Source organism: Salvelinus sp. IW2-2015, linkage group LG32 (assembly GCF_002910315.2).
Source record: "Salvelinus sp. IW2-2015 linkage group LG32, ASM291031v2, whole genome shotgun sequence".
Classification (NCBI taxonomy): Eukaryota; Metazoa; Chordata; class Actinopteri; order Salmoniformes; family Salmonidae; genus Salvelinus; species Salvelinus sp. IW2-2015.
This window is the reverse complement of record NC_036871.1, coordinates 37,202,840-37,224,193: the sequence shown is the minus strand read 5'-3', so window position 1 is coordinate 37,224,193 and position 21,354 is coordinate 37,202,840. Positions and strand designations below refer to the sequence as shown.

The 21,354-nt window shown below is 41.2% G+C and overlaps 1 protein-coding gene across 1 annotated transcript; it reads left to right on the top strand.

Annotated features, from left to right (window-relative positions):
* The first annotated feature begins 1,620 nt into the window (after positions 1–1,620).
* On the top strand, positions 1,621–17,633 carry LOC111956282 (zinc finger protein 436-like). Its single transcript, XM_023976729.3, has 2 exons — positions 1,621–1,981; positions 16,458–17,633. The coding sequence occupies exons 1-2, from the start codon at positions 1,789–1,791 to the stop codon at positions 17,240–17,242; spliced, it is 978 nt and encodes a 325-aa protein (XP_023832497.1). The 5' UTR covers positions 1,621–1,788; the 3' UTR covers positions 17,243–17,633.
* Positions 17,634–21,354: the final 3,721 nt, after the last annotated feature.

Genomic DNA, 21,354 nt, shown 5'->3' with positions numbered 1-21,354 from the left:
GTTCATACAAGTGAGAGACCATATATAGTAGCTGTCCTGTATGCAGGAAAAGTTACATCTCGTTAAGGTACACTACATGACCAAAAGTATCTMGACACATGCTCGTCGAACATCTCATTCCAAAATCATGGGCATTAATTTSGAATTGGTCCCCCCTTGCTGCTATAAAAGCCTCCGCTCTTCTGGGAAGGCTTTCCACTAGATGTTGGAACATTGCTGCGGGGACTTGCTTCCATTCAGCCACGAGGATTAGTGTGGTCGGGCACTGATGTTGGGCGATTAGGCTTGACTCGAAGTCAGCATTCCAATTCATCCCAAAGGTATTCGATGGGGTTGATGTCTGGGCTCTGTGCAGGCCAGTCAAGTTCTTCCACACCGATCTCGACAAACCATTTATGTATGGACCTCGCTTTGTGCACGGGGGCATTGTCATGCTCAAACAGGAAAGGGCTTTCCCCAAACTGTTGCCACAAATTTGGAAGCACAGAATGGTCTAGAATGTCATTGTATGCTGTAGCGTTAAGATTTCCCTTCACTGGAACTAAGGGGCCTAGCCCGAATCATGAAATACAGCCCCAGACCATTATTCCTCCACTAAACTTTACAGTTGGCACTATACATTGGGGCAGGTAGTGTTCTCCTGGCATCCGCCAAATCCAGATTTGTCCGTCAGACTTCCAGATGGTGAAGCGTGATTTATCACTCCAGAGAATACGTTTCCACTGGTCCAAACTCCAATGGCGGCGAGATTTACACCACTCCAGCTGAATATTTGTATGCGCTACGCGTTTCAGCAGTCCCGTTCTGTGAGCTTGTGTGGCCTACCACTTGGCGGCTGAGTCTTTGTTGCTCCTATATGTTTCCACTTCACAATAACAGCACTTACAATATACCGGGGCAGCTCTAGCAGGGCAGATATTTGTTGGAAAGGTGGCATCCTATGAGCTCTTCAGTAAGGTCATTCTACTGCCAATGTGTGTCTATGGAGATTGCATGGCTTTGTGCTCGATTTTATACACCTGTCAGCAATGGGTGTGGCTGAAATAGCCAAATCCACTAATTTGAAGTGGTGTCCACATACACTATATATACATGAGTATCTAAGATGTCATCAGCGTGTTCACATGGGAGATCTCCTACCAGTGCAAATAATGTGGCAAATACTTTAGTTTGAAAGGAAACTTGAAGTCTRATATGATCACTCACAAAAGGGGTTACKTAAAAGCTTCAACCTGAAGTGAATCTGAAGTTAAAACAATAKATGTATACTTTGTCATTGTGAAMTTCTTGYCACATCCAACTTGTGAATACGTTTTATATTATGTTTTCTGGCAATTGATAACAGAACTAATTGTGTAATTTGTGGAGAGGGAAAAGCATTAGTCTATCAGATCTGTAAACTGAATCTAGCTATGACTCAGGGACCTACCCTCCAGGACACTGCTGGCTTCAGGAAGTCCTCACAGCTTTCTACAACAGAGCACACACGCCTGTTCTCCGTATAGACGACATGCTCTAGTTGCTTGCCTGGAGGGCATATCCAGCTCAAACGTCTCCCAGTTCATTGACGGCCTCCGGACGTGGTTTGACGTGCTCCAAGACATCAGGTGGCGCTAATGTAATGCAGTCTTACACCGTCCGCGGTTGATGAATAGAAAACACAGCACGTGACATTGTTGTTTYCAAAGGTATCTACTAGGTAGCGTAAACCCGCTAGGCTGAAGCAGACAGACGTTTCAACATTTCTTTGATAAAACAAACAGCTAGACTTGTATTGCCCTCGCCAATATGTCCAAACTTCAGTTGCTGAATGTGTTCGTRACCGAGCGTTTGTCGGCGGCTGCTGTGGAGATATTCGGGGCCGTAGAGAAGACTATAGCAGAGTATCGGGAAGAAATCTTCCGTTCAGCAGAGGAGAACGAGCGTCTACGGAGGGAGATGGACATGATTATCAAATCAGAGATACAGTTATACAGAACAGGTCTGTAGCGAGTTAACGTTCGAGTTATAACATTTTAGTGGTAGAATAATGATAGACCATTTATGTGGCACGTTGTGCAATTCTCACCCTGACCGCAACTCTGGGGAGTAATCATTAGTGCAAACAGATGCAAAATTAGAATTTCTATTAAACAAATTCAGGTAGATCCCTCCCCGTTTCGTTCCGTTTGCTTCCGTCTAAGAAACGTTTTGCAACAGAATTAATGAATACACCCCTGGTTTGCCAACGTTGCTTCATTGAATCACGTGCTGTAGTGTAGACCAGGGTTGCGTTCAGTACGACAGAAAGGGGTGCAACGTTGAATTTAACGGAAACGGAACGACTAGTTGAAAAAGTTGTGATTATGGTGGCCCAGAGGGCAGTTACCATGTGGTGATGGACGACTTTTTGCGATTTCAGACTGAGGGGATTCGATTAACCTGCCCGGGTTGAACCGCTAGCCCGGGCTGGTAAGGGAAGCACGCCCTACTCAAATCGAATGGTAATCTGCGCTGCTCGGTCATATTGTCAAAAATGGAGCATGGTGCATCATTCAGGAACATTCAACATCTCTTRTCCATAAAATATAAAGTACCAGTCAAAAGTTTGGACACACCTATGCATTCAAGGGTTTTTCTTTATTTTTACTATTTTCTACATTGTAGAATAATAGTGAWGACATCAAAACTATGAAATAACACATATGGAATCATGTAGTAACCAAAAAAGTGTTAAACAAATAAAACTATATTTTATATTTGACATTCTTCAAAGTAGCCTCCCTTTGCCTTGATGACAGCTTTGAAGAATCTAAAATATATTTTCATTTGTTTAACACTTTTTTTGGTTACTACATAATTCCATATGTGTTATTTTATAGTATTGATGTCTTCACTATTATTCTACAATGTAGGATTTATTCATCGGCCAGAACGGGGCACCTGGGTCATGCCCGGGAGGCAGCCCGGTTCCAAAACAAATGCAGTCAACGCTAACCCGGTACACCAGGAGCAGGCATCGAATCCCCTCAATTTCACACCCATATGTATCAGGTAATACCGCCTAGCGACCAGGGGTGTGTTCAGTTCGCTTGAAAGTTTGCTATGTTGCGGAACGGTTTGTCTTGTACGTTCTTTGAACCCACAACCCAACCTTATCCGATTCAATTGAACATTATTTTAAGTTATGTACTGAACGCAACCCAGGCAGATGAACTGCCACAGGCGCTTTAAAAACTAGCACAGACCTCAAACAAAGTTGTTTTTCTACAGATTTTGGAAAAACTCAAATTTGAGCTGCTCATATCGTCCCAAATCTACTCCAGTTACTGTGTGTGGGGAGAATCCGTAATATTCAGTCAGATCCTATGGCTGTCTCATAGTCACCAATGTGATATCAGGTGAACATACAGTTTATCTTTTGCATTGAAGTGTGTATCAAATCAAACTTTATTTGTCACATACGCTAAATACAAGTCTAGACCTTACCGTGAAATGCTTACTTACAAGCCCTTAACCAACAGTGCAGTTCAAGAAGAGTTAGAACATATTTCCCAAATAAACTAAAGTAAAAAATTAAATAAAAAGTAACACAATAAAATAACAATAACGAGGCTATATACATGGGGTACCGGTACCGAGTCAGTGTGCAGGGGTACAGGTTAGTCGAGGTAATTTGTACATGCGTGTAGGGATGACTGCATAAATGGCTACCATTCTGAGTAGACACTGTTTTAGAATTCGTGGGCAGTGCACCATATGTTTGAGAAAAAGTAAATGGAAAACAGGCCCTATTCAATTCAAACGATCTGTTTACAGGTCCACAGCAATTTGCAATTGTTGTCTTTCCTAAGCTGTATGTCTGTCAGCCTAGGCCTACAGCAAGTTTAACATTGTGCCATCCCCTCCAAAGACATTTGATCAAGTTCACTATTGCTATTTCCTTTAGAAACTTGCCTCGGCCTAATTCAAATAGTTGAAAAGTATACAGCAAATAAGGGCCTTATTGTTACCATAAAAGGTGAACGATAGGCGTTTTTCAGGCGGAGTTTTAATGCTCGTTCAGGAGTGCACAGTTTCAGGACGGGTCTGATTGTATAACTGTAAACATGCGTATGTATGGCGTGCGCCAAGTTGATAAATCTCAATATTTTTGTATGTGCGCAAACTTTTCAGAAATGGCGCACGCATTTAATTGGTGTGAAATTTACACAACGTTATAAATGAGGCTGGTCTACTTACGCGCCAACCAGATAATATGAGCCTATGAGGTGTCTCGGTTTCTATACCTTCTCTGGTGTAGATGCTGCGTTCATAACCAAGTGGGAAAGTGTTAATTACCAGTTGTGAAGTCGGAAATACGAGTTGGATGCATCCACATGCTTTGAACTCGTTGAGAAATGCAGATTGGCCAATGGCAAACAAGCTGCWTCAACCATAAACTAAAAGTACAGTTATCATGCGCACAAACAAATTGTGTTCAAAAACCATATTCATAGATTGCTTTTTATAYATAATGTTTTGTTGCATTTACTGGCCAAAAATGCCATTCTCGAGAMAATTTTCTTAATGTGTGACGTCAGGTTTCAGCATGTGGGATAAGTCGGAGCTTGGGATGATAGATGAGTTTCCCACTAGTATTTACCAGTTGAAGGGACGTTTTTCCCTGTCGTATGTGGTAAATAGCATCTTCCCATTTGGTTATGAACAAAGCAAGACCAGTCTTCTTCTGAAGTGGGATTTTAGGGCAGACAGCGTCAGTCATCCAAAATGCACTCAGAACCCTACTGGGGACCTGACAGGACYGAACTGCTCCAGCCAGTACTCTGTGTAGCCCCTCGTCCATGACATCCTTCAATCCCAAGAGGTGTTCAGCTGCAGATATMATATCGATCAATCTTGAGTTCTTATCCACTCTGGCAGTGCAGTTTATAACCATAGRGATAAATGCCAAACGTCCACCTTTTTCACGACGAGGGTATCTGGACCCTGCACCTGGCGAACGGCACCCACYGGACTAGACTACGGTGTCTCCACCATGGCAACCGACCCACTAGCACTTTCTTTCACTCTTTTGGCTGCCTCGGCATAAGAGACARTGGACAGCTCTTATCCTGGAAATCRCGGCCTCCTTCACCCTTACAGGGAATTCAGGGAGCTCATGTTCATGTTTCCCATCAGTGTAGACAAGACAACAAATCATCTTGTTTTTTTTGCACAGACAGGCCTTCCAAGTAAAAGTACAGATTTTGTATTAAGATAAGTCAATATTGATTGAATATATTTTTTRCCCTCCAGYCTTCCAGCTACTCACTCCCTCTGTTCKCKCTYAGCAGCAGAACTGTGAGCAGGAGTGGAGCCCCAGTCTGGGGCAGGAMGACCCAGAACCCACACAGATTAAAGAGGAACAWCAGGAGRTCAGACTCAGTKAGGAGGACRCACCTCAGCCCTCARATCTMTACCAAAACCAAACTGTGGATGATGGAGAGAGGAGCACTCTACCTATCATCATAACTGAYGAYATCAAAACAGAACCTGATGMAGAGGGCTACAGAGTACCAGAACCAACCAGTGATCAGCCKKTRTCAGTTCKTCCAGACTGCTCTGCTACACTGGAAAAACCATATTGGTGTAAACAATGTGGCAAAAGCTTTACACGTAAGGGAAACTTGACCTTGCATTTAAAGATACACACAGGAGAGAAACCTTTTCTGTGCAAACAATGTGGCAAAAGGTTTAACCAGAAGAGCAACTTGACCATCCACACAAGGACACACACAGGAGAGAATCCCTATCAGTGCAAACAATGTGGRAAAAGGTTTAACCATAAGAGCAACTTGACCAGCCATACAAGGATACARACAGGAGAGAKTCCCTATCAATGGAAAGCTATTTAAGACTTCATCAGTGTGTTCACAKGGGAGAAATCTTACCAGTGCAAATAATGTGGCAAAAGCTTTGGTTATAAACAGCCATACATCACATATGAGCACTCACATTAAAGGGCATACATTATATTACTGCAGTGAGTAGCAGCAAAAGCTTCAGCCTGAAGTGAAAGTGAAAACAACAATGATACTTTGTATCATTGTGAATTTCTTCTCACATCCAACTTGTAAATTAATGTTATGTTCTGTTTTCTGGCACTTGACAACAAAACAAATTGAGTTGTGAAATCAGTGGGGAAATCAAATCAAATCAAATTGTATTTGTCACATACACATGGTTAGCAGATGTTAATGCGAGTGTAGCGAAATGCTTGTGCTTCTAGTTCCGACAATGCCGTAATAACCAACGATAATCTAACCTAACAATTCCACAACTACTACCTTATACACACAATGTTAAAGGGATAAAGAATATGTACATAAAGATATATGAATGAGTGATGGTACAGAACGGCATGGGCAAGATGCAGTAGATGGTATAGAGTACAATATATACATATGAGATGAGTAATGTAGGTATATAAACATAAAGTGGCATAGTTTAAAGTGGCTAGTGATACATGTATTACATAAAGATGGCAAGATGCAGTAGATGATATAGAGTACAGTATATACATATGAGATGAGTAATGTAGGGTATGTAAACATTATATTAAGTGGCATTGTTTAAAGTGGCTAGTGATACATTTTTACATAAATTTCCATCAATTCCCATTATTAAAGTGGCTGGAGTTGAGTCAGTATGTTGGCAGCAGCCACTAAATGTTAGTGGTGGCTGTTTAACAGTCTGATGCCTTGAGATAGAACTGTAGAAGCTGTTTCAGTCTCTCGGTCCCTGCTTTGTGGCACCTGTACTGACCTCGCCTTCTGGATGATACGGGGTGACCAGGCAGTGGCTCGGGTGGTTGTTGTCCTTGATGATCTTTATGGCCTTCCTGTACATCGGTGGTGTAGGTGTCCTGGAGGGCAGGTAGTTTGCCCCCGGTGATGCGTTGTGCAGACCTCACTACCCTCTGGAGAGCCTTACGGTTGTGGGCGGAGCAGTTGCCGTACCAGGCGTGATACAGCCCGACAGCATGCTCTCGATTGTGCATCTGTAGAAGTTTGTGAGTGTTTTTGGTGACAAGCCAATTTCTTCAGCCTCCTGAGGTTGAAGAGGCGCTGCTGCGCCTTCTTCACAACACTGTCTGTGTGGGTGGACCAATTCAGTTTGTACGTGATGTGTACGCCGAGGAACTTAAAAGTACTACCCTCTCCACTACTGTCCCGTCGATGTGGATAGGGGGGTGCTCCCTCTGCTGTTTCCTGAAGTCCACAATCATCTCCTTTGTTTTGTTGACGTTGAGTGTGAGGTTATTTTCCTGACACCACACTCCGAGGGCCCTCACCTCCTCCCTGTAGGCCGTCTCGTCGTTGTTGGTAATCAAGCCTACCACTGTAGTGTCGTCCGCAAACTTGATGATTGAGTTGAGGCGTGCATGCCACGCAGTCGTGGTGAACAGGGTGTACAGGAGAGGGCTCAGAACGCACCCTTGTGGGCCCCAGTGTTGAGTTCAGCGTGGTGGAGATGTTGTTACCTACCCTCACCACCGGGGCGCCCGTCAGAAGTCCAGTACCCAGTTGCACAGGGCGGGGTCGAGACCCAGGGTCTCGAGCTTGATGACGAGTTTGGAGGGTACTATGGTGTTAAATGCTGAGCTGTAGTCGATGAACAGCATTCTCACATAGGAATTCCTCTTGTCCAGATGGGTTAGGGCAGTGTGCAGTGTGGTTGCGATTGCGATTGCGTCGTCTGTGGACCTATTGGGTCGGTAAGCAAATTGGAGTGGGTCTAGGTTGTCAGGTAGGGTGGAGGTGATATGGTCCTTGACTAGTCTCTCAAAGCACTTCATGATGACGGAAGTGAGTGCTACGGGGCGGTAGTCGTTTAGCTCATTACCTTAGCTTTCTTGGGAACAGGAACAATGGTGGCCCTCTTGAAGCATGTGGGAACAGCAAACTGGGATAAGGGTTGATTGAATATGTCCGTAAACACCCCAGCCAGCTGGTCTGCGCATGCTCTGAGGACGCGGCTGGGAATGCCGTCTGGGCCTGCAGCCTTGCGAGGGTTAACACGTTTAAATGTTTTACTCACCTCGGCGCAGTGAAATCATCAGTCAGTATTAGATTTCTAGCTGAAACTAGCTCTCACTTTCAGAGACCACATGCATTAGGAAAGTATTCAGACCCCTTGACTTTTTCCATTTTGTTACATTACAGCCTTGTTCTAAAATTGATTAAATTGTTTTTTTCCCTCATCAATCCACCACCAATACCCAATAATGACAAAGCAAAAACAGTTTTTTCAAATTTAGCAAATTGATCTCTCTGTACTTTGCTCCGTTCAGCTTTGCCTCGATCCTGACTAGTCTCCCAGTCCCTGCCACTGAAAAACATCTCCACAGCATGATGCTGCACCACCATGCTTCACCGAAGGGATGGTGCCAGGTTTCCTCCAGATGACGCTTGGCATTCAGGTCAAAGATTTCAATCTTGGTTTCATCAGACCAGAGAATCTGTTTTTTCATGGTCTGAGAGTCTTTTAGGTGTTTTGGCAAACCCAAGCGGGCTCATGTGCCTTTCGCTGAGGAGTGGCTTCCGTCTGGCCATTCTACCATAAAAGCCTGATTGGTGGAGTGCTGCAGAGATGGTTGTCCTTCATACAGCGGCCAGCTCTAGGAAGAGTCTTTGTGGTTCCAAACTTCTTCCATTTAAGAATGCTGGAGGCTACTGTGCTGTTGAGGACCTTCAATGGAGCAGAAATGTTTTGGMACCCTTTCCCAGATCTTTGCATCGACACAATCCTGTCTCGGAGCTCTACGGACAATTCCTTCAACCTCATGGCTTGGTTTTTGCTTTGACATGCACTGTCAACTGTGGGACCTTTATATAGACAGGTGTGTGCCTTTCCAAATCCTGTCCTATCAATTGAATTGTAGAAGTTGTAGAAACATCAAGGATGATCAATGGAAACAGGATGCACCTGAGATCAATTCCCAGTCTCATAGCAAAGGGTCTGAATACTTATGTAAATACTGTATCTGTTTTTTATTTGTAATACATTTGCAAACATTTTCTAAACTGTTTTTCGCTTTGTCATTATGGGGTATTGTGTGTAGATTGCTGAGAATTATTACTTTTTTAATCAATTTTAGAATAAGGCTGCAATGTAACAAAATGTGGAAAAGGTGAAGGAGGACACTGCGGGCTTCAGGAAGCCCTCACCATGTCATTTGAGGAAAAATGTCTCTATGTATTTGTGTTTTTTGTTTTTAATGCGTTGGTTGTTTTGTGTAAAGAAGAWTTTTTTTWAATGAATTGTCTACAAATAAAGAAAAAGGAAGCCCTCACTGCTGTGTCTAGCATAGAGCACACATTTGGATTTCTAAACAARAGGAGTTCTTATTCAATTGTTTAACAATGACATACAGGATATTTGGGCCACTATCTTCTATCTGTACTGWRGYCTGCATGTTAGAATWTTGAAGTAGCCRATCACATCTGTGTTGACAGTTAATAATGCAGCAAATCATTTGTTTWAATAAAGTCGTTTTTTCAATGGATGTCATAGTGAAACCCTCTTTTTCTCTGTTGAACATGARTTCTGTGCTGGTTCATATTAGGCAGGTTTAATAGATCCTCTATCAGCTCTATTTCCTGCCTCTTACCCCCAACCCTATCCTGGACCGTTTTCATAAAGCGTCTGAGATGAGGGCCGATCTAGGATCAGTTCACCCCTTCCCATTCATTATAATTGACATAAATCATCTCAAATGAGTGCTGATCTAGGATCAGATTGCCCCTGTACATTCATTATAATTGAAAAYGCAAAACTAGATCAGCACTCCCACTCAGACGCTTTGGATCCGATTCCGATTTAGGAAATTATGCCTTTTTTACCCACTTCTCAGTAGTTGGTATTCAGACTTACCATATGAAGGTGCGTAATGGGCTTTGCAGGCGTGATTCTTTTATGTGCGCTGAACAAATGTAATTCAACCGCTGAAAACCGCTGGCCAACAGATGTTCTCATTGAGTTTTAATTCAGCAAGGTTTTCAGGTCATTTATCTTAAGCCGCGATCCCTTTAAATACAGTGTACCTTCAATTAGAATTTTGTCGACAGACTAGAATACACTGAGAGAACGAGTTCAGAAAATAGGGGTAAATGAAAGAAAGCCATCTAAATATATTTTTTTTTAATCAATATCCCTATTTTCTGAACCCGTTCTCTCGATGTATTCTAGTCTGTCGACAAAATTATAAATATTGCGCCATGGGTTTGGTTCAAACTGTCACAGCTCAGTCTGTGCCCCAGCTCCAGAACCATTTCATTAGCCTACATCAGTTTTTTTGGTAACACTTAACTTGACACCTAGCATCATAACGCGTTATGACACGGTCATATTCATGTCAAAATATGCCATAACAACTGACATAACTTGTCATAACCTGTCCATAATATCGTCTTAACACTGCCATGACCCATATATTTACACCTGTTGTGACATATTGCGTTATTTTATGGCTGGTTAAGACACCTACATAAGAGTGTCAAAATCTACATTTATTCAAAAGTGTTTTTTTCGCTGCCAAGAATTGTCCTTTAGTTTGAAAGTTTGCCAAGAGTGCGCAAAGCTGTAATCAAGGCAAAGGGTGGCTATTTGAAGAATCTCAAATATAAAATATATTTTGATTTGTTTAATACTTTTTTGGTTACTACATAATTCCATATGTGTTATTTCACGGTTTTGATGTCTTCACTATTATTCCACAAGTAGAAAATAGTAAAAATAAAGAAAACCTTGAATGAGTAGGGTTCTAACTTTTGACCGGTATGTACACACATTACATTTGAAATAATAGTATCAGACATCTCCGTATACATTATGTAGTTATGTAGAAATCTTACTTTGTGCATCTTGTCTTGGTGTCAATAACAATCCTTGCTTCCTGCCTGTGCTTGGTAAGGATATGAGAGGGGCCTGTATGACCTCCTCCTTTAGACAGTTGGCAGAACGCCCAGAATATGTTCTTTAAGTTAAGATACGAGACCAGTGCCAGACACATGCGGAACTAACCCAATGAACTATTCCTATGTAACGTGTCTGTAACCAGTCTTAAGTGAACTAAACGGGACTGCCCCGTTAGCTTCTGACAGATCTCACTATGGTGCATTAAGTTGTTGTGAACCTCTCCAGTGTGCTGACAATAAACCATGATTCATTTAGAATTGACTTCTAGGTTCCTATGTAAGAATTTCCATGACATAGTGTTTTCATACTAACCATTACAGATCATGGACTGAGATCTCCCACATAGACCACCCTCTTTATTTCCAAGTGCCTTTTTCAACTGTTGTTGTGATGTTTTACATTATTTGCATACTATACACAGATTGTGAGCTAAAGATTAAACCTTTCCTATGAGTGTTATTATGTTTTGATTGATTGACTATTGCATTCCAAATCACCCAACACTGCTATTTGTAAGATTAATTTAATAATGTTAATTGTTCAGCATCTGAACTGTGACAGAAACAAGCTAATTGGGCAATACCAGAATAAATCAATGGAGGCTTCTCAGAGGAGGAAGGGGAGGACCATCCCCTCAGGGAATTTCATAAACAAATAATAAGAAACATTAACAAATTATCCTTTATAGAAAACATAATACAATATTATTTATTTGTGTTGTTCCAAATGTCTAATATAAAAGTTATTAGTGCAGATAGTGCTTTTTGTTGTTGTTGGGGAGGAGGGGGGGCTGAAGGGGGGGTTCGTCCAGGGAGCATACAAGCTAGAACCGCCACTGATGTGCCTGGAATCTACATAGACAATCTCTTCGCAGACTATTTTGCGATCTGTATTGCGCAGCTGTCAACATTTTTGTCCTCAAATTAAACTGGTAAATTTGTCTATTAATGCCAATTTTTTTCACCCAATTTTGGTCTTTAATATAATGCTGACAAACTGTTCTCTACTTTCTCCCCCTTCCACTTGCCTCCTCCATTTTTGCAGGTAATGCTGCAATCAGTTGATGTAACTTTGGATAAAGCAAAAATTCCCATTTTTTTTTATATTTGCATGTGTGACATAACTCCACCATTCCTATTCATAATATCATTAATAAATATTAAAATTTTTTTTTCATCATAAAGAATTATTATTTTTTATCAATCAGTATATTTGAGTTTAACCATAATATTTGTTGTAATATTTGTTCTATCTTTTCTGGAGGATAAAACTGAAATTGTAACCAGCTGTGTATAACTTGTTTAAAACCTCAAGAGATGTAAAGACCCCTGTTTAGGCGACCTGCGTGGTTCTGGTACTGGTTCCGACCAACATTTTCACTTAAAAATCAATCTGTTTACACTAGATCGAAATGGCTTGCATTGAGCGATAGCCCAGGTTCCCACGGATACAGTAACATATTGTCTGAGCCTGTGTGATGTAGGATGTGAACATAGAAACCCCTTGAAGCTGGGATGTCCCTCCTACCKTTTCATTTTCACTTCTGACTGTCCATCAACTCCTGGCTGAACCCTACATCACATCCACTGACAAAGCACATGCCTGCAATCYTTACACCATAGCCCAACAGTGGTGGCTCATCACTGTAGCACATTCAGAGATCGATTTATAGCCATTGATCTAAAATGATTCATATATTTTAAACATAAAAATATTTGTCTGTCATATGATGTTTGTTTGTCATAGACGGACAATATTCATATGAAATGATAGGCGAGCTCCTAACTAGTTCAGGAAGCCAAGCTAGAGCTCTGTGAGATGTTCACAGCGACGAGGGCAAACGTTTTGATCAAGAGAAACCTTTAGAAAATATACACATTTTCTCTAACACTAGACACACAAATATGTATTTTACAGTTAGAACGAAGGTGAAATCTTATAGTTTGATTATACTATATTTAAAAAGCACACTGTAAGTCATTTCAAGCCTTATTCATAAAGTTTTGTTGAATAGGAAATGCATCATATCAAATATGTCATATTTGTATCATATTTGTACTGTGTACTTGAGCTTCTGTCCTTAAAAGTGAGTACACCTCAGAAATATATAACTATTTTTACCAGAATGGGGAGATTTACTTTCTTGGATTATGCAGGATGACTATTTATAGTCTGTGGCCCTCTCATGATAAATAATTACTTTTGGGGATTATGTAGATTACATTTTCGATTACATTTAGTTGCATTTAACTGAAAGGGCGATACTTTGAACAAAGTTTCATTTTCAATTAATCGAAAATGAGAAGTAGTAATCTGTATAAATGCAAAAAGGTCATTTTTGAACAAAGGTTGAGCCTTTCTTACTAATCTACTGTAAAACCAGTTTGGGTTTAAGTATAACTTACGTATGAGTGAAGCTTTTAGTGAGAGGTTTAATGCTTTAATATTTAAAGGCATAGCCACGGGAAGTAGCTGCAGCAGCCTCTGAAAATCACAATTTAAAAAAGTATTAATATATAAAATATACAAAATGTATGCAGCATTTGTTTTGTTTCACCAAATGAGTGCACTAGGCCTTTATTACTCCTGTATGAGCGGAGAGGAGCAAAATATTGGTCAGCAGAGCAGGGAGAAATGCAGAATCTTCCCGCGGCCATGTTTAATAATTTCAGTCGCCCAAACTCATATTCATTATATGAATAGGCACCTTTAATTACCAATATTTTTGTCTCATATGATTTAAAAACATGTTGTCTGGAGTAGACCTGCGCCATAAATTAGTCAGTAAAAGGCAGATTGGACTAGAGTTAATCAATGTGATTTGTCCATAAATATACAGGTATACCTCTCCATGGTTGCAGAATCTTGTCTATTTTTGCTAACTTTCTATTGAAATTTCTTGTAGTAAATGAATTGATAGCTTTAGGGATATGAATATCAAGTTTGTCTACTTCACCATCAGGCAATTTTATAGGTAAACTACAAGGTAATGTAAAAATGTTGTCTTTTAACGATCCAATACATAAGGTACACTTATCATAATTGGGTTTAAGTCCAAAAAGGATAGAAAAGGGARCAAGATCTTCAATGAGACTGTGCAGGGATCCAGATTTGCGGATTTAAGAGTAATTTTAGTCATTYGCATACATTGACACTTTTGTTTTCAAGCCCTGGATTTCTAACCCCCAGAATTGYGGCCTTTGTGAATACAACCCCTGGCCCTAACCCTGTGTTACTGGTTAGGGTCAACTTTGACCTCCTCCCAACTGGTGTCTCCTGGGACATGATGGTTTAAATAGAAGGCACTAAGAGACAATGCAAAGGCATGAAAAAAACGTATTGTTGTTACGGAATACACTGACTGACAACAGTTAGAAATCTWAACGAGCAATTCAGCGTATAGTCTGCTAGAAACGAAGAAGAAMAKATTTTAGCTCAATTTGGTGTTGGYGGTAGGATCCAGTAACTGGTTTTCCATTAAATGCTCCAAGACAGCAGGTGGCGKTATTGTAATGCAGTCTGTTTTTCACCGATCGCGACCCTGGGTCGTTACAATATGTTCTCGATTAGATCTGCTAGGCCAAAGCAGACCGAGAAGTTTCAACATTTATTTGATCGCCAATYTGTCAAAACTACAGTTATTCGGGGCGGTAGAGAAGACCATTGCAGAGTTTCAGTAACTAATCTTCTGTTCAGCAAAGGAGAACGAGCGTCTACGGAGGCTGTTGGCCATGGTTATCAAACCAGAAATAAAGTTACACAGAGTTGGTGTGTATAGCGAGCTACAGTTGTTATACGAGATTTGTGAATTTAACATCACTAGACTAGATAATRCAGYTGGCACGTTGTGATATGCGCACTTAGCCCAATATTATACCTTTGATCAATTATTTATTTAATTAACTAATAAAACGAGGTTTAAATAGCCAGCAGATGCGACCTGTTTGCTTACAGCTGCACTAGGGTCGGACAGTCTTCCTGCATAGATTAAGACCCCGTGGYGGGATGACAATTCGGAGTACAACGCATTTCTCATCCCTGGATTGAGATACATTTTTCGAGACATATCTCGSGTCGGCTCTGTAGGAAGCCTGTCCAACCCTACTGCAGCTGGRAACAAGCAGGTTGGATATGCTGGCTGATGTCTGAAGGGTATTCCATAAYACTGCATTAGAGAAGTCATAGTCCAATGACTTTACCTGTAGTAGACCCGCGTGTCCCGCGTCTGAAGCGATCTACATACTAGTTCTGATTATACCCATTTGTCCCGCGTCTGAAGCTATCTACACTCTAGTCCCGATTAGCTAAACACATTTACAGTGCATTCGGAAACTATTCAGACCCCTTGACGTTTTCCACATTTTGTTATGTTTCTGCCTTATTCTAAAATATATATATTTTAAATCCTCATCAATCTACACACAATACCCCATAATGACAAAGCGAAAAACATAGAAACTATTAAATCCAGTTTTTAGATGCTACCCCCCTCATCAAATAATTATCTAATATGGATGCCAATGTTTTGTTCTACATAGCCTATTTCTATCTGAACATTCCAAAACACTCCGTCTTGCTGAATGCCCCCCTGTCGGTTTTGCGGGACTCAATAGCTGACAACAGACGGGTGTGAACCACAGACAGGTGTGCTTGCAAAGCAGAAAAAAAACATTGGCGTCCATATTAGATTTTGATTTGGGGAGGGGGYTAGCATATAAAAACTGGATTTAATAGTTTTTTGTTCACTGGTCAGCGACGCAAACGGCGATTCTGTTTCTGCAATTTCTGTTATTCAATACGTTTCAATGGGCTTTAGTAGTAAAGGCAAAAATCTATATTTTATCCCCKAAAAATGTATTTATTTTTAATACCTAAAGGGGTCCTAAAATTAAAAATCAAATAGCTAAATGATCCATATAGTATGACCATCTTAAAACAATTCCATATGACAGCTTAGCAAATGTTTACTCTTGAACTTATTTAGGCTTGTCATAACAAAGAGGTTGAATACTTATTGACTCAAGACATTTCAGCTTTTAATTTTTTGTTAATTTGTAAACTTTTCTCAAAACACAATTCCACTTTGACATTATGGGGTATTGTGTGTAGGCCAATAATCACACAATCTCAATTTAATCCATTTTAAATTCAGGCTGTAACACAACAAAATGTGTCAAGGGGCGTGAATACTTTCTGAAAGCACTGTAGCTTTGGACTTGGGACACATGCTGCTAGTGGTCATTGAACCATGAGTTATCTCGAATGCAGTCACAATGAAATGCCCAAAGACCTCGTCWTACTAATTCATGAAATAATGAATGACAAGTCTAATATTGGGATAGCGCACCCTGAACATAACTTTAGTTGGCCAACATTGCTCTGTTGAATCATGCTGTAGCTAGTGTAGTAGACCATTCAACAAATCCTCTTGTTTTTAAACACAAAGAGGCCTTTCAAACAAAATCACTATTTTTAGTCATTAAAAATATTGATTGAATATATTTGTTTCCCTCCAGACTTCCAGCTACTCACTCCAGTTGTTCCCCCTGAAAATCAGAACTGTGAGCAGGAGTGGAGCCCCAATCTGGGGCAGGAGGACCCAGAGCCCACACAGATTAAAGAGGAACAACAGGAGCTCAGACTCAGTCAGGAGGACCCACCTCAGCCCTCACATCTTTACCAAAACCAAACTGTGGATGATGGAGAGAGGAGCTCTCTACCTATCATCAGAACTGAAGAGATCAAAACAGAACCTGATGGAGAGGGCTACAGAGTACCAGAACTAACCAGTGATCAGCCCCTCTCAGTTCATCCAGACTGCTCTGCTGCAGTGGAGAAAACATATCAGTGTAAACAACGTGGCAACAGCTTCACACGTAAGGGACACTTGACCATCCATTCAAGGATACACATAGGAGAGAAATCTTATCAGTGCAAACAATGTGGTAGATGTTTCATTCGGAAGTGTGACTTGGACAGACATACAAGGATACACACAGGGGAGAGATCTTTTCAGTGTGAAGACTGTGGCAAAGCTTTCAACCAGAAGATAMAATTGACATTGCATATGAGAGTTCATACTGGACAGAGACCATACAGCTGTCCTCTATGCAGGAAAAGTTACATGGCATTAAGCCATTTAGGACGTSATCAGAGCGTTCACACAGGGGAGAAACTTCACCAGTGCAAAGAATGTGACAAATGCTTTAGTTATAAAGGAAGCTTGAAGTTGCATATGAGCACTCACACAAAAGGGATACATAATATCACTGCAATGYGTGCAGCAAAAGCTTCAGCCTGAAGTGAAAACAACAAATTATACTTCATCATTSTGGATTTCTTGTTACATCCAACTTTTAAATTAATGTTCTATTTTCTGGCACTAGACAAAAAACGAATTGAGTTGTGTGTGTGGAGGGGGAAGCATCACTCAATGTCAGCTTTTTAAGATGAAGGACACTGCTGGCTTCAGGAAGTCCTCACCGCTGTATTTAGCACAGAGCACACACTTGGATTTCTAAACAATAGGAGTTCTTATTCAATTGTTTAACAATGACTTACAGGATATTTGGGCCACTATCTTCTATCTGTACTTCTGTCTGCATGTTAGAATATTGAAGTAGCCCATTACATCTGTATTGACTCAATACAGCAAATCAACTTTGTTTTAATAAAGTTGTTTTTTCAATGGATGTCATAGTGAAACCTTATTTTTCTCTGTTGAACATGATTTCTGTGATGGTTCATATTAGGCAGGTTTAATACATCCTCTATCAGCTCTATTTCCTGCCTCTTACCCCAACCCTATCCTGGAACAGCATTCCTAAACTCTCAGACGCTTTGTCCATACAGGCCCTGTGTCAATTTTACCTCCTGACTGGTGTCTCCTGGGACATGGCTGAACGTAAATCTGTGCCTTTGTTTTAATTATTGGGTCACAAAGACCTTTGTTGGGTAAAGGTCAGGCTGTAAAGGACTTTGGGAACCATTACCTTATACTGACAGGGGCTTCCTGTTGAATACTGTGAGTGTTTAAATGTAGGTCAGTGTGATATTTGACAGGCCACATTCCTAAGGAAACCAGCGTCATGGAGAATCCTCAACATTCCAACTGACCTGACGCGCCCTCCACAACCGTGTCTCCTTCCCCCACCCCGAGCCTGACCCCAGAGGGCCCCTGAGTACAGTGTTGTGAGAATCAGGACCAGCTTTAACTGAGTGTTTGGGTACATCTCAGTAGTCATAAGTCTGACCCCTCCCTTTCCACTCCTTTGCAACTCTTCTGCAGGTCGTTGTTTTTGTGAGAGAAGGGTTCTCCGTTAACTAAAGTAACTGGAGTAAAAATCAGATGAATAGTAGGATACCTATAATGATACTTTTTGCCTGTGCATACTGCTTTCTACTTGCAGTGCTCTCAACACATTTTTGGTTGTGGTTATTCCTCCTATGGTAGTGGCTGTCAGAAATTACACTATAATGAAAGCTTGGAACAGCTGCTCACCTGACACCAAGACAACTGTCTCATCATCTCTAATAAAACATGGCAAAGTAATGTTGTAGGGATTTATTCGGATAGATATTACTACATCCACAAAATCGATAATTTACGTTTGGCATGTTATACTTTTACCCAAATATTTGCCTGTAGGATTAGGGTGACAGTGTCGCCTGGCGCCGTTTTACAAAAACAATAAAGAATCAACGCACAAAGTTGACGAAGCATGAAATATAATAAAAATATTTCTGAAGATATAAACGGGTGGTCCCACTTCTAAACTAATCCTCGGCCAGCTGTGGGGTGGTTTGATTTGGCCCTATTTTGGTCAATGCCTCCTAATAATCTCCAGTTTCTTATCAATCAATAAGAACTGAATTTGACTAGTACTGGCCGCTTAACATTTGTCTGGGGCGACTTTTGTCAGAACTGGTAGTTTCCTCTGTTCAATGTGTTTCCCAGGGCAGATCTGGGTCTGTGTTTGTTATCATAGGCTGTATAATCGCTCCTCAGGCTCCAGCAGTACAAACAAAGAAGCTCTGAAGGAGGCCAACCAAAATGAAGTCCAACTGAAAGGAAGGCTCTGAAAGGAAGGCAACCGAAATGAGTCCAACTGAAAGGAAGGCCCTGAAAGGAAGGCCAACCGAAATGAAGTCCAACTGAAAGGAAGGCTCTGAAAGTTGTGGCAAGAAAATTGTTTTGATTGATTCATCTAAGCCGGCATTGTTCGTGTGCCAATGGTGGAAATGCAGATTAATTCAGAGAGAAATGGGTCAAGAAAACAGAGAGAGGAGCTGAGGGTATAGGACTCTTTTAATACTAGTTTTCAGAGTGGAAATATGTAGGATAAAAATTCCCTGAGGTCTATCATCTAGTTTTCAAAGGGGCCAGAGACCGTAATAGATGACATAGGCCTGCTAGCAGAAAACAATAGACCCAGATACGATCACTAGCAGGTAAATACAAATATAGCTAGCGAAAACAATAGACCATAGATACTATCAATAGGAGGCTACATACAAATATGGCTAGCAGACGTGATACACATTACAGGAATAACATGTAGGCTATCTGAAACACTACAGAGAAAGTACTACAATTGTTGCATACAACAAACATAATCAAAAGTTGCCATAAAAGCTTAGTACTGATGAGAATGAACCTTTGTGGATGCATTGAAACACGATCTTGATGACAATCCAATGTCCCAGTTTTATCTGACAGTCTTTCAGCGTCAGTGGCAATTGAGGCATACTGTCAGTAGAACAATGGTRAATTGGTCGATTCAGGGTACTCCGACTATGATYGAGGGTATCCACAGCTTTTTCAGYCCATTCTTGGGCAGCTATAAAGAGAGACGTGAGCCACTAGATTATGGCTATCAGGATGACGATCGCTGCCACGGGACAAACAGAGTGGATACCAAAGGACAGACTGTATGTGATCGTATCTGATCACATCTGTATGAACCCACTCTAAACCAGAACCAGAACAGAGCTCGAASCGAAGTCATTCAGCTCACATCTCTGGCCCAGTCTCRAAGTCCAAAAASTTCACTCTGTATATTATCTGTACAGAGGATGTGTTGCCGTTACAYKGCTGACACAGCAGAGGAATCTTTCCATAKACAGATGTGTGTGAGAGAAAAAGAGAGAGAGTTTGTCMACTGTTGGATTGGAGGGAGGGAATCTACACACTTCATAAATATTTATCTCACACATCAGTCTCTCATTTATTGGCAATAAACATCTCCTGCCTCTGACGTCTGCAGCTCATACAGGCTACGGAGGGCAGGAAGGAACATCAAGTGATAGGAGTAACTGTAGATGTATTCTAACCATGTCTGTTACATTGGTTTGGAAGAGCGAATATGACAATGACAATATAGTACTTAATGTAAATGGATGGCGCCAACCTTTTGCATTTGTAATATTCAGTCAATTGTAGTTCTCAGTTTTCAGTCATGGTCTACATGACTCTGTGTTGCTAGTTGCTGCAGGTAAATTGGGGAGGTGATGTCCTCAGGACCTTGTATAGCGAACGGACACACTCCTCTCTGCCTTTTTCTGTCTGGAACATTGMCTCATTAGGGAAGCTGATTAAATCGATGGGACGAGGGTCAGGCCAACCACTGGAGGGAGAAATGCTGTGCTGTGATGAACATGGAGAGAGGGAGGAGGAGATGAAGGAAGACAAAGACAGAAAGAGGTAGAGGGACGGACGGGGAAGTATAGGGTTGTTTGCAGAAGTGAAAGGGAAGGAGGCAGGGACAGAAAGAGGGAGAGAGGGAGGGACAGTTGAGGGAGAGAGGGATAGGCAGAGTGAGAGAGAAAGATAGGAATGTGTGTTAGTGATTGTAGTTGGCGGCTCTGAGGGCTCTTCGCCACATGTTTTGTCTGTACAGGGAGACCAGACGTTCCTTTCTAATGGAACCTTAAAGAGCACAGGCGAAAAGCCACTCAAATCCTCTATCTAATGAAATAACAATGTGTCTGTGTGTGCCTGAAAAAGAGGGGATGTCAAGAGAAGTTAGGAGGAATGTTACTTTTTCTCTTTTAAATTTCAACCAGATTTTTAATTGAGGACTAATTAGGTTCCAGGAAACCGGCCCTCAAGATTAAAGGAGAAAGTTGAAGTTTCAGAGAGACAATAATGAGGGTATGCAGTACTTTCTCTGTGTTCTGTCTTCCCAACAGCCCAAGGCATTTCATTATCACCCTCATTCATCTAATCATCTGAGTTTCTGAACCACTTTAAATGGGGCTATGATTGTGATTGGTTTGGGGAGCACACACTGTCCTGGTTCTTCTCACTTTAGCCCAGTTTGTGCTCCACTTCTGTCTGATGCGGCAGTAAAATGGATTTTATTACATTCTTTCTTTTTTTGAAACAGAGTTCCAAGTTTTACAAAGTTTTGG